This window comes from Eubalaena glacialis, chromosome 1 (genome assembly GCF_028564815.1).
Source record: "Eubalaena glacialis isolate mEubGla1 chromosome 1, mEubGla1.1.hap2.+ XY, whole genome shotgun sequence".
Taxonomy (NCBI): Eukaryota; Metazoa; Chordata; class Mammalia; order Artiodactyla; family Balaenidae; genus Eubalaena; species Eubalaena glacialis.
The window spans coordinates 183114088-183137018 of record NC_083716.1 but is presented as its reverse complement, the minus strand read 5'-3'; the positions used below and the strand labels follow the sequence as shown (position 1 = coordinate 183137018).

Sequence of the window (22931 nt, the reverse complement as noted above, 5' to 3'; positions counted from 1 at the left end):
ACACACGCACACTGCTCTAATGGTAAACTTACGAGGTAGATATCTTTATTGACTGTTTCATTGATGATGAAACCGAAGGCCAGAAAGATTCAGTGAATTTCTTAGGGTCACACAGTGTATCAGGTAGCAAAGCAGAAACAAATGTACAGAGACCTAAACCTGAACTCATTCATTTCCCCTACGGAGTCTTCTCTTCCCCCTCCACTGTTCATTTTGGTGGATGACCTGACTACTCCCTCAGGCCGTCAAAATCGAAACCTAGGAATTAATATCCACAACTCCTCTTTCACTGATCCGACTGATCACCAAGTCCTGTGAATTCTTCCTCCTAAATGCTCTCCTCTTCATCTGTATTAAGTTTCTTCCTCTCTAGGCTTGATGATGGCAGCAGCCTCCTCCTTTGTTCTTCTTGCTTGCTATCTCTTCTTTGTCCCCTCAGACACAGTACCTCCAAGAGTCAGCTTTCCAAATATAGATAATAGGTAACCACGTGTCCCAGCTTAAAACCTTCAGTGGCTCTCCCTTGCCTACACATTAAGTCCAGACGCCTTTCCATGGCCCTTACACAACCTCTCTGTCCAGCCAGATGCCCCACTCCAGCTCCTCTCCTTGTTCCAGGTCCACACCTTGCTCTTTCTTCCCTCCCTGCTTTTGTATGTGCTGCTCTCTCCACCTGGTATGTCCCTCCTTCCTGGGCCTAAAAAAATTCCTGTACTTCAGGGACCCAAATTCACCTCTTCTGAGAAGCCTTTTTTGACACTACGATACTGTTAGTGGCTCCTTTATTCCAGGAACATTTTGGCCACACCTATGTTATAGCATCTGTCACACTGTCTTAGGATTAATTCTTTTTCTCCCCTCAGTAGATCAAAGGGTATACACATCAATTTTGTATCCCAGAGCCCAGCACAGTGCACGTAGGAGCTGTTCAGTAGCTATTGGTGAAGGGAGAGAGGACTCTGAACCAAGGACAAGAGGTCCAGTATTTTAATTGCTTGAGAAGTTCAGGACCCTGTGCAAGGCTTAATGCTTCAGTTTATATCTTTCTGAGGAAAATGGCAGTAGACCATTTCTCCAGAGCAAGTTTTTTCCACCCAAGAGGATGGTGAGAGAGAAGAGGGCTGAGGGGAGGGGGAGAAATCTGGGACTTTCTGTCCTTCAGGGGCTCTTTCCTATGGGCTGAGGCAACACATTAACTTGAGAAACTTCTCATCTGTTGTCACTTAGAACAAAGGTTAAAGAGAGGGTAGCCCAGAACTCTCTTAGAATTTATTACAGAGAGGACAACAGGTACTGCTCAAGAGGGGGTACAAGGCCCGGGCTACCCTCTCATCCAGGCCTTCCTGCTGTGAACAGCTGTAAGACTTGAAGCCTGCCCCCGCCCCCGCCCCCACCGCTTGTAGTCTCCTCCTTTACAGTGTTTCGAAAATGAACCCAAAAGAGCCAAAGTAGAAATACTCCAATCCTTCCCTCACACCATAAAAGAGAGAAGAGGCATATCATTGTGGTTAGTGTTCTAAGTGTATTTTTATGGTTATTTTAAATGGCATTCAAGTTTAGTTCCAAGTTCAATAGGGGTATCATCCTGCTTCCTCCCACACAAATAGTCCTGCAGGTGAATGAGAGAAGGAAACTAGTTCAGCGTCTCCCCTGAATTCTGATCCCTCGGGACATCTTGTATAAAACTCTTAAATAAAAGTGTATGCAAGAACCTTCCGACCCATTGAGATTTTTCTTGTCCTGCCCTCAGAGATGGATTTGTCCCTTTCTGGGGAGACAGCAGCGTTGAAGGGGGTCAGTGGGGGGGGAGGTGCGTGGGGGGCGGGGCGGGGCGGGGCGGCGTTGGGGCCGGGCAGGTGGGGGGCCTGGGCGCCCTGCGTGCTCCGCGGGCTGGGCTGGCGGGCGGCCGCGTGGCCGCGGTGCGAGGAGGGGACCGGCCGGCGCTGCCCTCGGGCCTCGCGCGGCAGAGCGCGAGGCGGCGGGTCGCGCCCTCCGTTAGCGCTCAGCCTGCGTCTCCTCCGCTTGCGGTTTCTGGTCGGATCCCAGCTGGCCCGGACTTGCTCCGAAGTAGGAGGGACCGCTGTCGAGCGAAAAGTGCACACCAGTGATTGATGAACTCTTAATAGGACTAACCTCTCCCGCCCCCACCCTAGACACACACGCAGAGCAGGCTTTCACCCCCGCCCCTCCCCCGGCCTCCCCGCGGGCCAGGGGGACGCGGTCGCCAGCCGGTTGGGTGATTAACTCACCGTTTGTCTCTCGGAAAGTGTTCCAGGTGGATCAGGAACACCCACCCGCCTGCCGCTCTGCGCCGCGCCGCCTCCGGGAGACCGGATCGAGCGTGCGTCACATGGCGCGGGCCGAGCCGGCCTTTGTGCAGCGCGGCCGCCCCGCCGCCCCGGGGAGGCGGCGGCTATTGTTTCCCGCGGGGGTGGGAGGTGCTCGGACTCGGGGTCCGCGCCAGCCCCCTCCCCAGTGTGTCCCCAGGTTCGAGGATGGGTGGGGGCCTCCTTTGTGTGTTTTCTGCCGGCGGCGGAGATGGCATCGTTGCTGCCCCAAGAGATTAGGAGACGCGGGTGAAGGAGGTCAGTCCTGGCTCTGCCACTGCCTGGAGCTCAGCCCAACCGACCCAGTTTCCCGCTCCCTCGGCCCTTGGACCCTTGTGGAAGTTGGGAGGGATGTGGTATTTGTTAAGGCAGCGCTCTGAACAATAGAGCCATCAAAAGACCTTCTCCCTGTCTCCTCATAAGTCAGGGACACTCTTCTCCCCTCCTTCAAAAAGGCCTTGTTCCAACAGGTCCTCCTGGCCCGGTTTTAGCCCCACTTCCCCAGCAAAAACACTGCATTTGTATCGGGGTTCTCCATGCATCCTCATTTAAGATCTCCTGCTTGGGCTCTTAATAATGTTAAAATCCTATTCTAATGGTTTTCCAGTTATTATTCTTCCATAAAAATGACCCAGACTAGATATAGGAACCAGTCAAGATATTTTGCCACAAGACCTGGGACAAGAAGACTTCCATCATATCTCCCACCATGCTGATCTCCTGGGGACCCTTCACCTGTTTCTGCTACTGCAAATGACTGGACATGCATTTATTTACCTTGGTTCTTCCTGCATGTGTGGAAACCTTTTGTTCACTGTGCTGCAGGCTGGACTGGGCCTGAAAGTGGGTCTTTGAATTGTCTTTGTACTTTCCTAACTTGCCAAGGTGAGTATGAGACCTGAGCGAAGTGTTTAGGCATGGGCTTTGGGCCAGGTATAAAGATCCATTGGGCACCAAGTTTGGGCCCCGAAAATAAGGGCATTTGTAGCTGGAGTACAATACAAGGGAGCAATGATAACTAAGATTTCCTCCTCTGTGATGATCCTCTCCACCACCAGTATCACCAGTGCAGTAAGTGCAGAGAATTCATCTACCCTATCTTTTTTCTCTCCATCCAGGCCTTCTGCAAGAGAGGTCTAAGTGAACCAGTCGTCAGAGGTGATGAGGGTGTGGCTGGCAACTCAGTCTCAGCTCCCTGTGCCCAACGTGTCTAGGGATAGGTCCGCTCACCCAGGCCATAGCTAAGCCCCTCTCTGGGAAGTTGCAGTGCCCTGAAGTAATCAGGCTATAGGCCTGTGGGGACTGGAGACTTCTGTCTCTCTTTTTATTTAATATAAACTTCTGTTCATCGTATTCTTTTCTTACAGTTTCTGAAAGAAGGAGCAGAGTAAGGCCAAGAGTTGCCAGATGAAGAGGACCTTCCTGGATCTAACTGGGATTAACCCATTCTTGACTTCAGGAGGAAGTTTCAACTAATTCTCAGGATAAAGTCAAAACAGGCCTCTGACTGTCCCTTGAATATTCATGGTGTAAACAAGCTTCTGGCTCCCCCAGGTCAAGCAGAGAAACACTTTTTATTAGAATGTTGGGTTTCTTCTTTGTTATTCAAACATACACCCACACACATCCTCTTCACCCTCCCTAATGAAAAACCTCAACAGATGGGGAGCCTAGGCTCCCAAGCCTGCTGGCTGAGAAGATCACTTCACTCAAGGGTCAGTTGGCTGGTACAGAATGGGAGGAGGGAGAAGGGACGAGTAGCTAGTATAGTTAATCACTATTTTTTAATACTCCTTACAGATAGAAATTCAAAAAATCCTTTTCAGCAAGGTTAGCAGCCTCCGGGGCCTGGGAAACTAATTTGGCTGATGTGTCTCTGATAGGGACTAGGCTTGGGTTGCTCCAAGGGGAAAGCACTTGCTCTATATTCTCTCCCTCTGTCATCTGAATGCCTGTACAAAGAAATGGTACAAATGGATGGTTAACTTAATGATTCCATCAGAGGCGGATTCTTCTCTGTCAGGTCGCTGGGTAAGGCTGAGGTCTGAAAGCCAGGAGGTAGAATGTGTAGTCGCCCTTTCTTGCCACCTTTCCAGGGGCCAGGACTACTCTTCAGGCCTTTCCAAGGCAACTTCCCCACCCCCCTGGCTAGCGCAGTTGGGTCTTCTGACTCCACTCCAGGCTGGGTCCTGAATTTCTCCTCGTAGCCAGGGCAGGCTCTGCCTCGGCGGAAATCTTTTCCCACCCCATCTCCCATTTTGCAGCTGGCCATTCCAGCTACCTCACCTCAGCGCTGCTTTAATTCACGTGTGACTGTCTCGACGGAACAACCAGGGGCTCCCGAATGACCGCCACCCCCCATCCGTGGGCCTGGGCTTGAGGCCCCGAGCCCTTTCTTCAGGTCCCAGGAGACTCCCCCACAAACTCCCTGATCCCACCTCCCTCAAAGCGGTCTCTGTAGGAAAAAGGCAGAGCTGGCCACGGCCACAGCCAGAGAGCCATTTCCTCCCCTTGCGCAGACGAGGTAAAGCCTCCTCGAGCCCAAAGCCCGGAGAGAGGCCGGCCCCTCACCACCTGCCGGTGTCGGCCCCCGCGCAGCCTTTGTGCGGCCTCCCCGCCCCGGGGCCCGTGGGAAGCCGCGCGCACAATGGCGCCGCCGCTCCCGGAAGACCCGCTGCTCCGGGCGCCCTGGACCCAGCGCCCGGTAGTGAGGGGCCAGCAGCCTCGAGGCCGTGGTGAGCTCCCCACGGCCCCCCGCGCGCCGCTCCCGGGAAGAAGCCTCGGTCTGGGATGGCGGTTTCCTTCCGCTGCAAACTTGCCCCTTCCCGCTGCAGTCCGCTCCGGGAGAAGGAGAGGCCTGGACCCGGAGCGCCATGCCGGGCCCAGGGCTCCCCTCCCCCACTCTTCTTTCTCTGCTTTTCCGAGACCCGGGAGGGAGGAGGCGGGCGCCTTCGCCGATAGAGCAGCTATTGTGACCTTCCCTCGCAGAGCGGGAAGCCAGCCGGGTGTGTACCGCCGGCGGTGGCGGGGGAGGAGGCGACTGTGTGCAAACCTCGGGGTGCGGAGGGGGTGGCACTGGGAAATAAAGGTTTGCAACCTCGGGCATTGGAGCCCTTCAGAGGGCGTTTGGTTGTGTTTAGACTCCGGTGCTTCCTAACACTAATTGCAGGCTCAAAAGCAGCAGAATTTATGGCGAAGGCCAAGGCGGCTTGTTTATAATTTATGAAGTTTTAAATGGCCGTGCGCGGGCCCCCGCTCTCGCCCTGGCCGGCGGCCGCGCGGGAAGCGCCCTCCCCAGACTCGCCGCCGCCCGCACTCGCGCCGGGAGCCACCGAGCGTGGCCATCCCATGACGCTCACGCCAGTGGCAGGAACGGATCCATCCGAGCCGCCCTCAGAAGCCTCGGGAACCTTTCTCCAGAGGTGAGAGAGGACCGCAGGTTTGTCCCAAGAGAACTCCCACCCCTCTAGCGAGGGGTGCTTCGGGGCGGCTGCGGCTGCCTGGAGAGGGAGCCCCCAGCCCCGCGCTTCTTTGAGCCCGAGTGTGAGAGGAGGCTGATGTCAGCCGGGCTAGACACCGTTTAAAATCTAATCCATGAAACGCTAAACCGCAGATGACACTTGGGGCCTTGCAGACACCCGCAGACTCAGCAGATACTCCTGCGGTAACACACCGCGCTGGAAAACGCCTGGAGCCATGATGCATTATGTATTTTTATTATTATTTATGGTGGGAAGAGGAGATGAGGGAAAACCGGGCTGAATCTAAACAGCCTGACAATTCATCTGTTTAATATTTAGCCAGTTAAGAAGGGTTGTTGTAATCCCTGCAAGGCAGCAAGCTCTTCTTTGATTTCCCTAATAGCTTTAAAAAATAATTTCTTACAAGACAATTAGAAATTCTGCTTATGGATGCAAATTTCACAGAAAAACAATTTTAAGCCTTGAAAGTGGGTAAAATATCCCTTCGGTTGAAGTCATTTATTCTGTTGATACACTTCTACAACATGTATACTTTAAACCTGCTCGGATGAAGTGAAATTTCGCATAAAGGATAATCCCCTCCCACCCCCAATCTAACATGCCATTTTAAAAACAGCACAGAGGAACAAGGAAACTAAATATTATTTTCAGCCATCACTATTTAGCGAAACACAAACATCCAAATAGAAACGATTGTTGTTCCACCAGAAGATTAGAAGTTAAATTATTTCCACACAATAGGAATTTCACCTCGTGTCACCGGGGATGTAGTAGGAGTTGCATTATTTGTCAAACCAAATAGAGATGCGTGGGCCCACTTTGCTGAAATACAAAAGAATTGAACCTTATCTGAAGGCGCTCTCCGAGTGCCTCCTTCTAGAGAAGCGGGTGTAAGTAGTGCGCCCCAGCTAAAGCCACACTAATATTTACAAAATGGTTATAAATCCTCGAAGACATTTTGCCCATTTTGTACAAAGAAGCAGGAGTAAACAAAGTGTTTATACTTGTTATGTTCCATTAATAAAACTTTTATTACTTTACATCACAGGGAACGTTTGTCTTCTTGAGAAATGAACCACTGACTTCTATAAGGAAAAACTCGTGACAGAATTTCCTAGAGAAAAAGCTTAGGTGCATGGCTTCAAATGATTATTTCTTTTTCTGCATCTTAGCTTTTTCATAGCTCAGTTCTTCTTATGACTTCTCTTGTGTCTTTTCTTTGATTGTCAGTTTTCTTTCAAAGTTTATTTTTTACTACTTAGCGCAGAAAAGTGAGCTCTGGCCTCCCCAATGTAAGTGCAATCTAAAGTGGATTTGTGTCTAGAAAGAGGGCAATAGAAACAGCAAAACAGGCAGCAGTGAAACACCCTACCCAGATCATCCCACACAGAACATTTCTAGGTCTGCATCCTCAAATATTCCCCCCCACACAACACGACCTAAAGTCAATAGCTGGAAGGTAATCAAGTATCCCCAGAACCAATTTGTGTACTGGATTCCAAATAAGTGGAAAAAATATTTCAAAGGGTCAGCCTATTCGGGGGCCTTCCACCGGGATTGTGCCCAAGATAAAGGTAGAGTGATCTACTTGCAAGTGTGCGTGATTAACACAGATACACTTCAGACTGAGAAATTTTTTTTATTCTAAATATTTGTTCAAATAGTACCAGACAATTTGAAATCAATAAACTGTGTCGAGTGGCGAGGGCTGTGGCTATTGGGAAAAGAATAACGGGTGTTGTGCTACGCCATGGGGCCGCCTGACTCTACCCGTGAAGGACAATTTGCGGTCTTAATCCTTTACATCAACTACACACACCAGCCACGGTTACAACTGTTCAAAACTACTCTCTCAACTAGTTCAGACCAAGGGGACTAAAGAGGTGAAATGTGGCCCCCGCGGCCTGGGAGCGCGTTCCTAAGCTCGGCTGGAGAATTCTACAGATATACACATAAATACATTAAGACGAGGATAAATAATCAGGAAAACGAAATGACTCGCTTCAAATAATAAATACAGATCGTTGAGTCCGATGCAATCCTTACGGGACGGGAAGAAGCATATAAATTAAGGTCTCCGCAACTAAACTAGACGCGGGCCATGCCCGGACTCTCTGGGTTCTGGACCCTCTGCAGGGCGCGCCGCCGATGGATCTCAGACTTACCTTAGGACACCATTACCAGATTAGAGTCCCTCGGTCCGCAGTTATGTGGCACTGTCAGGCTTACAGAGGAGAATCCTTGCGGCTGATGTATGGCGAGTCACCCAAAGCACGGCGAGCCTGGAGAGGAGGCCCAGACGCCTGCGCCTCGGCCGCTGTTGGCCCGAGACCGGAAGGCAGCGACCGGGCCAGAGCGAGGGAGGGGGCCACCGAGCTGCCCCGCGGGCCCCGCCCGCCACCCCCGCCACCCAAGCAAAAGAGGTAATCGCGCCGCGAGTTCGGGCCGGTGGCCGCCGCTACAGATGCGTCAGTTTGGGGACCTCGGGTAGGCGTCCCTGAGACGAGTGGTGGGCCGAGAGATCTGTGTAGGTGGGATGAGGGTCACACGGTCCGTGGTGGTGATTGCCGGGAATCTGCGCGGCGCAACTGTAGTCCACGCTGGCTGAAGATGGGTGCGAGAGGTGGCCCAGGTTGAAGACGGGCCCGGATGCGGGCGCCATGGAGTCGACGAAGTTGCCGCCCACGTACACCGGGCTGCCCTGCAGGTTGGCGCTGGCGAAGCCGCCGCCGTTGCTCGCCATGGAGTGGGGCTCGAATTCGGGCGCCGCGTAGCGCTTCTGCTGCGGCAGGCAGCTGCTGAGCGGCGCCGTGTAGGCAGCCAGGCCGTACATGTTGGGCTGAGATTTGGCGAAGGCGGGCGGCGAAGGCGCGTCGTAGGCCAAGCCGGGCACTGGTGGCAGCTGGCCCGAGTAGGCCACGTGGCCCGCGGCGCCGCCGAGCGGCGGGCTGCGCTCCGGGGACTGACCGGCCGGCGAGTGCAGGATACCCTTGGCCTTCTGGTCCTTCTTGTACTTCATGCGCCGGTTCTGGAACCAGATCTTGATCTGCCGCTCGGTGAGGTTCAGCAGGTTGGCCATCTCCACGCGGCGTGGCCGGCACAAGTAGCGGTTGAAGTGGAATTCCTTCTCCAGCTCCACCAGCTGTGCACTTGTGTACGCCGTGCGCACCCGCTTGGACGCTGGTCCCGGTGGGCTCTTGTCCTCGCAGCTCTCTCCTGGGCAAGGAGGGAGAGAGAGGGGACGCTGAGCGGGAGAGGTGGGGACACCCTGGGCCGGAGAGAGGCGCTTCCCAGGCTCCTTCCTCTTCCTCCCCCCCTCCCCCCACCTTAATCACGGCTGGAGCGAGGGAGGGGCGTTTGAGAGGTGAGATTCCAAGAACTCAAAGGCCCCAGGCCTACCTATCAGTGGCACCTGAAACTCCCATCTGCCTTCTGAAGTCCAACTCATTCTGCCCACCCCCTCCCCTTCAGCCTAGCCCATCATCTCGTCCCAAAGGCTGAGGAGTTTAATGAGAGACTAGTAGCAGCTGGTAAGGCCTTCCCCCCTGTCAAAGAAGGGCCAGACTTCTTTGAACAGTCCTTCCAGCCTCTGCAGCTGGGAAGGGGGTTGGGGGGTGCGGTTGGAGGCAGCCCCAAACTGCCTTGCTCAGAGTCTGGCTCCTGGGCAAAGCACCCCAAGCACCGAATGAGGGTGGAGATCCTGGCACCTCACTCCAGCTCAGCACCCATGAGCTCAGTACCCAAATGCAGGGAGGTGGCAAACCATAAAAATACAGCCCCAGAGTTTTAGAGGATCCAAGACCAGGCTGGGCATATTTTGAGTATTGCAATGCTAGGAGCAGCAGCCTCAGCATTGGTTTCCACCACCCCTGCCACCTCTCAGCAGCTTGTCCACTCCCTCCCTGGGAAGACAAATGGATTTCTCCTGGGAGGGAGGGCCTGGGTGTGCAGCTGAGAAGGAGGGGCAGAAGGAGAAGGAGCTTAAAGACTTGAAGACACTTTCCCCCTAGGAGCAGCAGCCCCAGAGAGCATCAGGCAAACCAGAGAGCTGATAACAAGCTAACTACATCCCAGGCCTCAAGCTAGCCCTGGATCTGGGAGCAAGTTCATCTACCTGAAGATAAAGTACATCAGAGAACACAAGGCCAGAAAAGTTCAGGAACCAAACAGGCTGAGCACAGAGAGGCAGAAGGCCTCAGAGCTCCTGGCCCTACCTGTCTTCTTCCACACCCCCTAAATGGACCTACAGGAAATATTCTCAACTCCAGGGTCTCCTTTTCCAGGGAGAAAAACCCAAGGCTGCTCCTGTTTCAGAGTACATCCTCTTCCCTTAGGATATGTTCCTCCACATTAGGGATTTAATGGGATGGGGAGAACTGAGCTGGGGTGGGCTAAGTAGAGTCCCATGGTTATTCTTTGCAGACCCTGGTTGGATTCTGGTGTGTCATTTGGGGTTTTTTTGTTTGTTTTTTGTTGTTTTTGTTTTTTTTTGTTGGGGGGGGTGTTGGCCAGGCCTCACAGCTTGCGGGATCTTAGTTCCCCAACCAGGGATTGAACCTGTGCCCTCGGCAGTGAAAGTGAGGAGTCCTAACCACTGAACTGCCAGAGAATTCCCCAGGTGTGCCATTTTGTAGTTTTGTTATCTTGGGCAAGTGACTTATCATCTCTAACAGTTTCCTGATGGGTGTTTTATCATCTACCTACTTCAAAGGGTTCTTTGGAAAATTAAATTAGACAATGTTCGTAAAGCACTTAACATGGTTCTTAACATAGCATTCCATAGACTTTAGTTCTTATTAATTTAAGAGAGTGGGAATCATGTGATATGGGCTACATAACCGCCTGGATTTGGGGATCATAGTATCTGTTTTCAAGTTTTGAAGAGCTGTTGGCTGGAAGAAGGAGTTGAGTTATGACCAGCAGCCCAGGAGAGCAGATATTAGGGCAGTATAAGGAAGAGCTGTCTATGAGTAACTATGAGACACGTCCAGCAGTGATGCCAGCAGCCTGCAATGGACGTGAGCACCCTGTCACTGTAAGGATATGACCACAATCAGAGACACTAAAAAGAAAGAACAGGGAGTTCCCTGGTGGTCTAGTGGTTAGGATTCGGCACTTTCACTGCCGTGGCCCGGGTTCAATCCCTGCAATCCCTGGTCAGGAAACTGAGATCCCTCAAACTGCGCAGCCAAAAAAAAACTTTTTTTCTGCATGAGGAGTTTACACATATGGCCTCCAAAGTTGCACTTCCAGCCCTGAGCCTCTTAATTCCTAGGTGAGCTAGTTTCTTGGGGTCAGTCTGGGGGACTTAGCCCAGGCATGAGCCCCCTCAGAGAGCTACCTGCAGTGGCACAGCTGTTCTTCTGCTTGGAGTTCTGTCGGGACTCTTTCATCCAGGGAAAGATCTGCTTGCTGATGGTGGCTGAGGAGCCAGAAGCAGTGGGCCCGCCCTTGGCCTTCTTGGCAGGTACTCCACCTCCAGGGTTGGTGGGCGAGGATGGGGGCAGGGCTGGTGGTGGAGGAGGGGGTGGTGGTGGCTGCTGCTCTGAGTTCAGACCAGGAGGCTGGCTGCCACCCCCCCCTCCCTGACTGTTCCCAGTGCCAGGTCTCATGCAGCTTCCATTGAGTTCAGCCCCCTTGTGGGCTGGGGCTCGCAGAGGTGCAGAGCTCTGGATGGAGCAGGCAGAGCCCGGGTAATCAGTGTCCAGGGAGTTGGCAGCAGCAGGGGGTGGATAAGGCTGATGGGGGGCACTATAGCCATAAGTGTCAGCAGCTTTGCTGTAGCCATAGCCTCCGAAGAGTCCTGGGCTTTCATAGTAAGCAGCCTTCTGCATCGTGTACTCAGGAAGCTCCGGGGCCTGCTGACCCTGCTCAAATAACATTGACCACCACTGTCTCCTTCACCACCACCTCCAATGTCTGCCAAATCCTGAGAGAGCTGGGGCAGCTCCAGGCTCCAGACAACCTGCAAAGAAGAAAAATGAGAGGCCCCAGAGGGACTGTCATTGGCAAGACCAGTCAGTATAGAAGGACTAGCCCAGGCTCTCTGCTTCCCACCAACTTAATAGTAGGAGGACCTGAGATTTTATAAAGTTCAACTTATTTGAACCCTTGGAAAAGTCAGAAGGAATTTCTCATAAACACAAAAAAAGAGTTTCCTTTATCCAAGGGAAGGGGCTTTTTTTTTTCCCAGATACAATTTTCTTTCTCCAAGATTGTCAATTTAGCCTTTGAAACTACATAGAAGAGCATTTATGGCCTGATGCATTTTAATGACTGATTCTCCCACTAGACTTTGAGCTTTTTGCAGGAAGGGACTGTGTCTTATTCACCTGTGTATTCCTAACATCCAGCCCAGCGCCCCACATGTAGTAAGTGCAGTAAATGCTTGTTGAATGAGTGAATGAATGAATGGATCAGTCAATCATTAGGTCATCCCAGGGTTTTGATGGGCAAAAGAAAGTCCTATAACACTCAGAAAAGCCAGAGCTCTCAAAAAAAGTATCTCCCCCACCTGGTTTCAAAATCACAGCATCTTTCACAGAGACGCAGATAGTCCACTCTCCGGTGACTGGGTGAGAATTGGCCGGTTAGTTCATGGGTCAGCACTGTGAAATCTACTAGGATATAAAAGCCAAGAAGAGGACTTAAAGACTCCCAGACTTATTTTGAGGCTAGAAAAGTTTCTTCTCTTTGGTCTACATTTCTCTAGATGCTTAACTTTGTCCTCCACTACTTTTAAATGGATACCACTGGAAATGAGTGAAGAGATTTAGAATTTGAAATGCATGGAGCATGGGCGAATGAAAAATGCTTTATGTTATAACTCTATCATTTTAATCCTGCATCCATTGTATAGATACTACTATTGACCTCTGCTCCGGATCATCCATTCCACCCCACCTCCCACCCAATCTACAACCAATGAGAGAACCTCTCGTGGCATGATGAATGGACCCAGAATTAGAAGAAGAAAAAAAAAAACTAAGAAAAATTCTACCGCTTTTGTGTCCTCTGACTCTTGACGGGGGGCTTACCTTCTCACCCACCCCCCTCTTCTCCTGAAAGCCCCTACTGAGTTAAAGTATAACTAATACCATTCAACCACTTTCATCTGCTTGATAAAGAAAACTCACAGGTCAGCTCCCAGGTCTGAATTCTTGATCTCATCTTTCAGGCAGCTTTCCTTCCCCCAAACTCCCTGGTTTCCATCAGGGACATCATGATGGACCACATTATCTAGACAACTTATGTAGCCTAATGGATTTGACCACTAGTACTAAAACCACTCCTCCATTTACTCATTTCCCCTACACTTTCACCAAACAGCCTAACTCAATTTTTAAAATTCTTCATATTAGCCTTTATTTGGTAGTATAGTTGCCCATTTTGTTTTCAAATAAAAGTGAATATGCCATTAATCTTGATAAGAGAAAGACCCTTCTCAATGGAATAACAGAATACTAGGATGTAATGTTTTAGGAATAGTTTCTATTGTTGTTCTTAAACTTATGTAATTAGGATATCTACCAAACAAAGCTGGTCTTAATCTTTCTTTCATTCATCTTCTGTATCATTCTCTGACTATTAAAGTTACTGAATATTAAATGGACAGCTACATCCTCATCCTGTGACTAATATTTGTATGTATTTGCCCACAGGCCAAAGGACTACATGTACTCCGAGTTTGGTTAAATCGCTGGACTTTTCTGGGATCCTGCTTCCAGTCTTAAACCTTGGGCCCTCTGGATGTCAAAATGGTCACATTTGACACTCAGACCACCAGAACTCGCTGCTGCTTCTGTCACTCCATTTACAGCAGTGCAAGCAAAACATCACCCCTCTTGCCTCCCAGGATGACCAAGTTTATCTTGATAGGTAGACCAGTCACATTAAAATAGCTTCTTTAGGAACTGACCAAGTCTTTGAAACAGATAGCTTTACATATATATTTGTTCCTATGGCATATTCCTAGACAAAGCTCTGTGCATGTACCTCAAAGGTGCAAATACTGGGCAGCTCCATGAATAAGCACAGAGTCTGTTCTCCCACTTCTGTTTTCATTGTCTTAAGGCATTTCAAGGGTCACTCAGTGATGATCCACCACCCAAATGTCCATCTTCCCAGAGGCAAGGGCAGTAGCGCTCTCCTCACTGAAAAGGGCTTTGCAGCCTCTCCCACACCCCAAAATGTAGAGCCCCAAAGAAGTCACCTTTCCTAAAACAGAACCTGAGGATATTGTTACAAAACTGGTTTTAAAAAAAAAAGCTTATTTCTTTCCAGAAATCGCTACTCCTTGTGAACTCTGCTTGAACCTAAGAAGCAGGAACGGGTCATAAATCACTTGGACAATGGTCAACTGTTCAGTGGCTCATCTTTTCGATCCCCCCCCCCTTTTAAGGCTTTCTTTTCTCGCCCTTTGGTACCTCTGCTCATTTGGGCCCCCGGACCCAAATGCCTTGGGGTGAAGACTGACTCGCGTAGGGGGAGGGGCGGTTTTCGAAGTCCTCAGCTGCCCTTTCCTCTCCTCCTCCCCTCTATGTCCCAATCCTGTTCCCACCCTACAACCAGCACCCCCCCCCGGCCCCCGGCTCCCCAGCCCCCCAGCCCCCCGGCCCGGAACACCGGCCGAGGCAGCCTCCCCAGAACCCCGCCGGCGCCATCCCCGGCTCCTCCTGGGGAAGGGGCACCAAACGGGGTTTGGCTGGTTCTTTCTCGTGGTCCCGGGAAGTTGCCCAGCTCAGCTCCGAGGCCCAACCGCAGGCCGGGAATGCAAGGCCAAACGGTCCCCAGCCGGAAGGAAGGCGGCCTCGGAGCGACCACCGCCCGTTCCCCGGGCCGTGGTGGCCCGCCGCGCCCGCCGCGCCTCCGAATCAGCCGAACCCTGATGCTTGCTCACTGCACTTAATTCTGCCCGGGATCAATACCTAAATATGATACCGAATAAATAAAAGGCGCTCAGAGCGGCCGGGGGACGGAGTTATTAAGCAGCTGGAGCTCTCACGGTGCATATCAATGCACCTGTCATTGTGGTTTGTAGCAAAATTTATGACTACGAGCACGGCTGCAGTAAACGCTTCAGTAAAGAATGAAAAGAAAAACACTTCCCAAGGCCCGGCACTTTTCAGAAGTGGAAAACAGGCTCCGCGTAGGAGGAAGCGCAGCAAAAGAATTCCCTGCTCCGCACTTTTCCCGGTCCCGCGCCCGGCGAGCCGGGGGATTATATAAAGTGGCCGGTACCGGCCTCTCGGAGCAGCTCTGCTCGGCGGCCGGACGCGGGACGGGACGCGCGTAGCCTGGCCGGGGACCGAAGACCTGCCGCCCTCCGCGGCCTCGAGAGGCCGGGAGGCTCGCCGGACGCGCGGAAGCCGGCCCCGCGCTGTTCGACCGCCTCCCGCGGTGGCGGCGGAAAGGCAGAGGGGACTGGGGAGAGAGACGGCTGCAGTCGTTGGGCTGTGACTAGCGCCGCGATCGTCGTAAATCCCGGACGGGTAGAGTTAGTCCGTGCGACTTGAAAGAGAAGGGGGAGGCGTTGGAGTGCCGGTTGCTTCTGTTCCTCTCAATTTTTTCTAAGGTTCGAGCTGGCCTCGGTTCCTCTCTCTGTTTTGCCTAAATCAGGGCCTTGGAAACCCGCAGATCTCTTTCTGGCGGACACCAATATTGCTGGGCATCCCCATTAATTCACTGGAACCTAGCAACGATTCTTCCCTCCCTGTGGGCTTTACTACCTCGGGATTTCATTTCGAAACTACTACTTTTCGGGTTTGCTCAGAATGGGATGCATTTACCGCAGAGCTGGGGCAGCTTTCTGCCCACGTTCTCCCGATCTCTCAGCCAGAGCTCTTCTGCCCTATGGGAAGCCCTGGACGCGCCTTCTAAATCACTCTTATTTAGCCCAGATAACTTAATACGTAATACGCCCTGCATTTAAGGCACTGGGCTCACCCCATTAAAGCGCCATAAATTTGAAGGCCGATGATCGGTTATCATGTAACCGGCGGCAGTTCACACTGAGGTGATCCACTTCAAAGCCGCCCTTTGTTTTATGTCTTGATGTATGAATCCTGAGATGGCTACCTTGAGTTGCAGGACAAATGGAAATGTAGTGGAAATTATTTTTAAAAATCACACCACTCACCACAATGTATGTGTGTGTGTGTGTGTGTGTGTGTGTGAGAGAGAGAGAGAGAGGTTTTTTGAATTTTGTTTCTAACTCTTTGAAGGCTCTTCGGGTTCCTTTTGATAGTCTATTCTGTTGAGGTGATCTGGAACAAAATGGAAAACTCTCAGTGGCAGCCAGTTCTTTCTTACAAACACATGCAGAGACGCATTACTCCCTTTAAGGGTGTAATAATCAATGTCACTATTTTACATGGTGTCCGCAGCCACTCCAGGCACCTTCTTACTGGCAGAAGAGGAGACTCAGTTGGCTCCTGGGGAGCAGGTGGCTTTTAACACCAAAATCCTTGACTGGATGGGAGAAGGGGGAGGCAGGACAGTAGGGAAGGGCCAGAGCCTCCGCAGGGGGTGAGCCAAGTGGGTCAGAGGCACAGGGAAGCCATTTCCTCTCCTCCTACTCCAAACAAGCCCTAAATGCCCCAGGTTCCCCAATCCCCCAGGCCAAGCCCACCCCTCTTAGGAGCAAAAGGGAGGGACTGTGCAGGATTGGGATGGGAGGGAGGCTACAGCACAGGGCACCAGAAAAGGAGGGTGGATATGTAGATGGGCCTGGGTGGGTCCTAGGCAAGGCTCCCGCAGGCAGCCACAGTGAAGAGGGAGCTGGGTGTTATTTCTTGGTTTGTACATTATATCTCCGATGATTTCCCTCAGTTTATTTTATTCCAGTAGGTACCCACCACATTCCTGCCCTGGGCTGCCCACAACCCAGCCCAGTCGAGTTTGGGCTGCAAACCGCCTAAGAAGCAAACATCCCTTCCACCTCACCCCAAAACAGACCAAGCTGCCCACCACTGCCTGCGCTCAGCAGGTGCCCGCCCCGGTCAGGTGAAAGGAGAGACGCAATCCCTCCTCTTGCATCTGCCCTGTGCCAAATTAGTCGACTCAGTAGTTTGCAAACACCAAACTGCGCCCAGGAAAGCCCCACACAAAGCGTTCAGGGCCCTTCTAAAGACCAGAGCGCGCAGCCATAAGCCTTTGAAGTGACCTTTGGCTCAGGCGGCAATAACTCACCCCTTAATGAACACCCAACGGAAGCGCCTCGGAGAGATCCCGTACCGGTAGGGCTCCTAACATCGCGCCCGGGCTTCAGCTCCCCAGCCAGCCCCAGACCCAGGGGCCCCACTCCACTGAGCCGGCCCGGAGGGCTGCTCGGTGGAAGCACGATGCACCCAGGCCCTCGGACCAGATCAGCGGGTCCCGAAGCCACTTTATATGATACATTCACGTGAGCGGACGTCAACTTTCGCTGCTTGGTTATTTATTTATTTATTTATTTGGGAAAAAAAGAGTTCTTTAAAATTAGGAGCTTCCCCTCAGAAGAAGGGCTAAATTGGGAGGCCACCCGGTGCCGTGAATCCCCCGTGGCTGTAGCTAGATTTTTTTTTCCCAGCCGCGGAGGAACAGGGTAAGTTTGCTCCCGGGGGTTCTGGGGTGCTCGGTGCGCTCTGGACACAGGAGGCTTGGGAAGGGGAAAGTAAAGAGGACCCCAAGGTGGCCAAAGTTGGGCTACCCAGAGCCCCCACCATTTTCTCCCGCGCTCTTTCCCCAGCCCACCCAGCACCCAGCACCCAGCACGGTCCCAACCAACTTCAGCCTTCTGCTTGCCCAGAATCGCAGGCTTTATCCGTCTGGCTCTGGGCCACCAGCCTCAAGTACCCTTTCCACAGCCAGGAACTGGACGCGCGAGCGGGAGGGAGCCCCGTCTGAGAGCTGTCAAGGAAGAGCTGGTCCCCAGCAGACCTGGCCCTAGACCCCATCCCCCACCGGGAAAAGTCTTTTGAATAGGGAGCCTTGGTGTGGATTATTGAAATTTTCGGGGCAGTTATAAGTGAGTGCTCCATGGGGCCAAATGAAATGCTGCTTGCAGTAATTGGATTCAGCTGACTAAGTTGGCAGGCGCGCAGCTCCAAGGCAGCGAGAGAAGAAAAATGTCCAGCGACTTTAAGTTCTGATGGAGCCAAGCGCTGGCGACTGACAAAACAACTTTACTGCTCTCCTTTGATGGCAACACCCCCGGAAGTCGGTCCCTCTCCAGCTGGGGCCCGTCCCAACCTAGGCTAAGGGAGTGCGCCTTGCTTTCTGGGCCCCTTCCCCACAGAGGCCCAGTCTGGCCTTGCCCTGCGGCGTTCCCAGGAGCATGGGGCCACTCACTCCAACTCATGGAGCGGCTTTCTCAGGCTTTGGCCCCGGGGAAAGACCCAGGATGAACTGTCCTGTCCTCCCACATCCAGGAGCCACAGGACACAATAAACAAAAGGATGGGATGCAGGAACCAAAATATGATTTAGTTTTCATTTTGGGTTCTTTGAGGCGAAGGACCCAGAAGCCCTAAACCTTTTCTCTGCCACTATCGCAGTCAAAAACCAGATTAGTGAAGGGGAGGAGCCTCCCAAACTCTTTTGGGTAGTTTGGGGGTTCTATTGAATTTGGGGGAGAAGCTTGAATAGCACTTTAACCTCGCAAGAAAAAAATATTAAGCCAACAGCAAGAGATAAAGGCATACGTATGTGGAGCTAGCTCCCAGAACAATGCAGGGAGCTGGCTGGCCACAGAGTTTATTTTAAATACGTATAAATCAACCTGCCTGCACCCAGCCAGGCGGCTCAAGACACGGAATTAATATGATGCTCCATCTTACTTTGGCAGTGACAGTGTAAAAAAAAGTTTCTTTTTATTCATTTCATTTTCAACCCGTTCTCATAACTGTAGATTTACCCCCAAAATACCTCATCCAGCCCCCAGCCTCCTCACCGACCCTCTCCTCAAACTGCCACCTCCCCCCACAATGCCACCGGCCACCCTCCCAGCCTGCCAAGGTAGTGTGTCCTTCTAACCTTTGGGTAGGTGGGGAGCATCCCCACAAAGCGCACCTCCTTACGATTAATCACCGTCCTGGATGTATATGTAGAAGTGTATTTAGATCTACGAGTGCTGCCTCACCAATTGGCAATCATGAAAATCACAGATTACACAAAATAAATCGTATTTAGCATCCCACTCAGGGCAGCAAGCAGCCCCGTGCCCAAAGATTTCATTTTGTCATGCAATTGCTTACCTGGATCCCAATTTATCATAAACCTGGTGTCCTCGGCCTCAGAGTGGGCGCCAGTGGGGGGCAGAGCTAGCCTTCCCCCTTTGTCTGCAGACAACACTGTCCCAACCCTGGTCTTGCGCGCTCGAAGACGCGGCCATATACCCGAGCACACGGAATTCCCGGTAGAACGCAACCAGGCTGAGGTTCAGCTACCAATAAACGCAGGAAGAACGAGTTCGTAGTCCCCGCGCCGGCTTTGCCTGCGCTGCACGACCGTCGGTCCACCCGCCCGCCTGTCCGCTCCCAGGCCCAGAGCGGCTGCCACCCGCGCCCCCACCCACTCCTGGGTTCCTGCCCAGCCCTCCCAGGCCCCCCAGAGCTCGGGGTTTGTTTTCCTTTCGGAATGTGGCCCTTTCTGGATTTGAAGAGAGCCCCAGAAACCCCCTCATAGTCGGCAAATACAGACGCTGCCTTCAAATGCGAGCATATTTGTTCACGTGACCCCGAGGGAAGCTTGTACTGATTGAGGCTGAAACTTTCACGCCATCCAGCCCCGGAGCGCAGCCAGGCCTGGGGGCTGGGAGGAGGGGCAGGAGACGTGGGATCTCTCGGTCCCTTCCCTTGGGCAGACAAGGGTGGGTATGGGGAGGAAGGAAAGCCCCCATCCCGCGGCTCGGGAGTGACCTAGCTCCAGCCTGGCCGCCGGCAGTGGGATGCGAGCGCTGAGAGTCTATTCCCCCACGACCTCTGACCCTGGCCCAGCCTTCCATCAGGCTGGTCCGGGGATTGGAAATTTTAGAGGCTGCCTCTCTTACGGGCGTCTCCGGAGGCAGCTGTGGAGTATCAGAGGCCCAGGGTTCGCCTAGCTCCCCGGCCGCGCCCGGTACTCCGCATCCTCAAGCACCCGGGCAAGGCGCAGCCTAGTCGGAAGCGCCGCTCTTCCCCTCCCCGGGGAGGCAATTACGTTGTGGCACAGCGCAGGCTCCGGCCCTAAGGTGAGAGGCTCCAGCTCACAGACCAGGCTGGTCACCCCGAGGAACACCCCCTCTTCACCACCACCACAGTCTGGGGCCTTGGCTCATTCCGCGGACGCGGCCAATGAGCCTACATTTCCAGAGCCAGAAAAGGCGCAGAAGCACGGGCCGAGACCCGGAGCGTTCTCCCCTCTCTGCGTCTGGCGAACTCCACCCAGGTCCTGCGCGGCCTGGAGCCGCCGAGGCGCGGAGTCGCTGTTTGCCGCGACCTGTGCGCCTCCAGATCCAGGCAGGGCCCATGGATCCTGCAGGCCCAGCGACCGCCAGGCCGCGGCTTCCCGTTTCCTGCGGCGCCTCCAAGAACGCGAGGGGGGGCTGCGAATCAGTCCTGGCTGCGCTTATCTGGGAGAAGAGGGAGCTTCTATTTTAGAAATATTAAATCAGGATAGGTTTCCAGCACTCTCCGAGTGGTCGGGTGGAATTTACGGTAACAATTCTGCATGCGGGAAGAAGAGTTAAAAGCTCCCAGCCAGGGCGAGCAGCCAGCCTCCAGCTCCCGGCTTGCGGTGAGCCCCATGGCACTACCCCAGCTCGGCCCGCACCCCGGAATCCCGCACCATCTGGGGGTGTCCATTCCATCCCCGAAGTCTCGCTTTCATAGCCAGCTCTGCTTCTTAGCGGCATCGGGCACGGAGCAGATGCCCTGTCGCCACTTGCAAGGTCTCGGACAGGCGAAGGCGAATGTGCCCGGCAGCCGCGGAAGAGCCAGGGAGAAGGGGGTAAGATCCGCCGCATTCCCACTCCAGAAGCACGGGAAACTCCCGGAGAACTGGTCACAGGCTCGAGCCCCCAGACCTGTCAGCGAGCCCCTCCTTTGTTCACCCGGCCGGGCCTGGCTGGAGGCCCACTCGGGGCGCCTCTTGGAGTCGGACCGTGGGTGCCCCCAGTCCACCCTCACCCGGAGGACCCCGCCCCCTAGCCTCCCGCCAGGGGCCGAGCAGCCGGCCCGCAGTAAGTGTTAATCTCCAGCCAAAGAGGGGGGCCGCTTTGCGGGAATTTGTCTCCAGGAAAGGATCTGAGCCTTCTTCAGTCGGAGCATATGTTCATAGAGCAATAAACCGGAAAGATTTACAGTCCTCGCCCGGCCCCCAACAGCCTCGCACCCTTTCAGGAATTACTTACGATGATTTATCACACCAACCCGGGCAATTGTCACACTGATAAAATAGCCCGGGCCGGTGCCCGCCAAGCCCGGGCCTTGGGAGGCTGTTGGCTGCCGGGCTGGCGGCGGGGCTGAGGAGGTTTTTGTGGGTTCCTCTCTGGGCCTACCAAGGGATGTTGGGGTGGGTGGGTGGGTTGGTTGGGTGGGTGGGGTTCGGGGGTGGGAGGGCAGCCAATTCTCATTGAGAAAAAAACGCAAGCAGCTCAGAGAAAGCGCCCAGAATCTGCGCCAGAGTCACTTGCAAAGCACATAAACATTTGTCATCTTTGAATAATTGAATTAATGTGTTATTGTTTGAATGTATAATTCACAACGGAGGAAACTTTGTCTCTGTCCTGACGGGGAAATATACACACACCAAAAAAGAAATCAAAACACACAATCCCAAAACAACCACCACACGCAGACAGCCCCCAGCTCTCCGATGTCATCCTCAAAGCCAACTAGAGGGAAGGAGGCAAAAAAAGGAGGCCCTCCTCCCCGGCATCAGGGCCGGAGTTGCGAGCTGGAGGAGAATGCCCGCTGCTGCCCCCAGCACAGATCTCTGGCAAGCTGGGGGTGGGGTAAGGTGGGGTGGGAGCGGAGTGGTCCGTGGGACCTCGCAGCTCCTTGGAGTGCAGGAGAAAAAAGGCTGAAACTGGAGCCAGCGGGAGAGACAGCTCCTGCCTCTCACCCTGGCCTCTTCCCCCCCAACCCCATTTCCCTTCCCCCGAGGTTTCTTCCCCTCACCCCAGGGTCTCCCATTCCTCGGGCGGCGGGGACTTCTCCCTGCCTTTATTTTAGATCTTCTCCCCAAATTAAAGATACAAAAATCGAGGGGAAGAGGGGCAAACTCCTTGCTGGGGTGAAAGAAGCAGCAGAGCGTGGGTGCGTGGGTGGGTAGTGGGAGAAGCAACTCGGAAATCATTATCTGTTGGTTGAAACCTGCCTGGGGTAAAATTTCAACTCGATTTTATAGCCTTCCATTATGACGCAAAGAAAAATTTACGACCCTCACTTGAAAAGAGGGCCGAGGCCTTTTCTCACCGGTTTAAGAATAGGCAGCAGATGCCGTGACAGCGACCATTGTTCCCGGTAGACACAGGCGACCGGGCAACCTCGGCCCGCGTGCGCCAGGCGCGTCCCCCAGCCGGGCAGGTTTTTACTACTCCTGTCGCCTCTGAGCAGCCCGCGCGCACCCTCGCCCCTCGCCCCCCGCACACCCTCACACACCCTCTCTCTCTCTCTCTCTCTCTCTCTCACACACACTCGGCGGCTCTCAGTAATTTTTCATAAGTGCAAAGCTTTGCTGAACCAAAGGTCACCATCCAAGCCACTAACAACTTCTCGCCGGCGCACGGTTCCAAATCAGGAAGCAAAGGGAACTATTTGTCAGTGGCCTGACAGCTAAGTTCATTAAGGATTTAAATCAGAATAAATAAAAGTCGCGAAAATATTTACCTGCCGGCCGCGCTCCCGCGCCCGCCGCCTGGGGCCGAGGGTGGAGGGCTGGGGGCGCCGCACGGCCCCCCTCGGCGGGTGATATTCTTGGGATCCCTGCACTTTCCAAGTCGGAGAGAGCCCTTTGCGTGGCAGATTAATGACGACTCCGTGTTTCTTAAGGGACGTGCTGAATTAATTATTTCACCAATCACGTGGTCGGGACTTGTAGAAATCTATTCTTATCATCTTCCTCGCACTTTGAAAATTCTCCGGGTTATGAAAGGCCCTCCC

At 53.3% G+C, this 22931-nt stretch overlaps 1 protein-coding gene across 7 annotated transcripts in view; it reads right to left on the bottom strand.

Moving 5' to 3' along the window:
• Positions 1-1852: 1852 nt before the first annotated feature.
• Positions 1853-22931, bottom strand: part of HOXD3 (homeobox D3) — a 25291-nt gene continuing 4212 nt past the window's right edge. The window contains exons 1-5 of one of the 7 annotated variants that reach the window (XR_009700424.1): positions 22659-22857; positions 12324-12429; positions 11151-11774; positions 7975-9025; positions 1853-2080 (exon numbers count right to left, since the gene is read on the bottom strand). Coding sequence is in view for 5 of the 7 variants with exons in the window: in XM_061185175.1 (XP_061041158.1) it covers positions 8268-9025; positions 11151-11691 (1299 nt within the window). In the remaining 2 variants the exon portion in view is untranslated. Of the gene's footprint in view, positions 2081-2427; positions 2551-6997; positions 9026-11150; positions 11775-12323; positions 12430-16999; positions 17039-22658; positions 22858-22931 lie in introns of those variants that run through there. The other 6 variants (XR_009700426.1, XM_061185175.1, XM_061185203.1 and 3 more) reach the window with 6 other exon arrangements.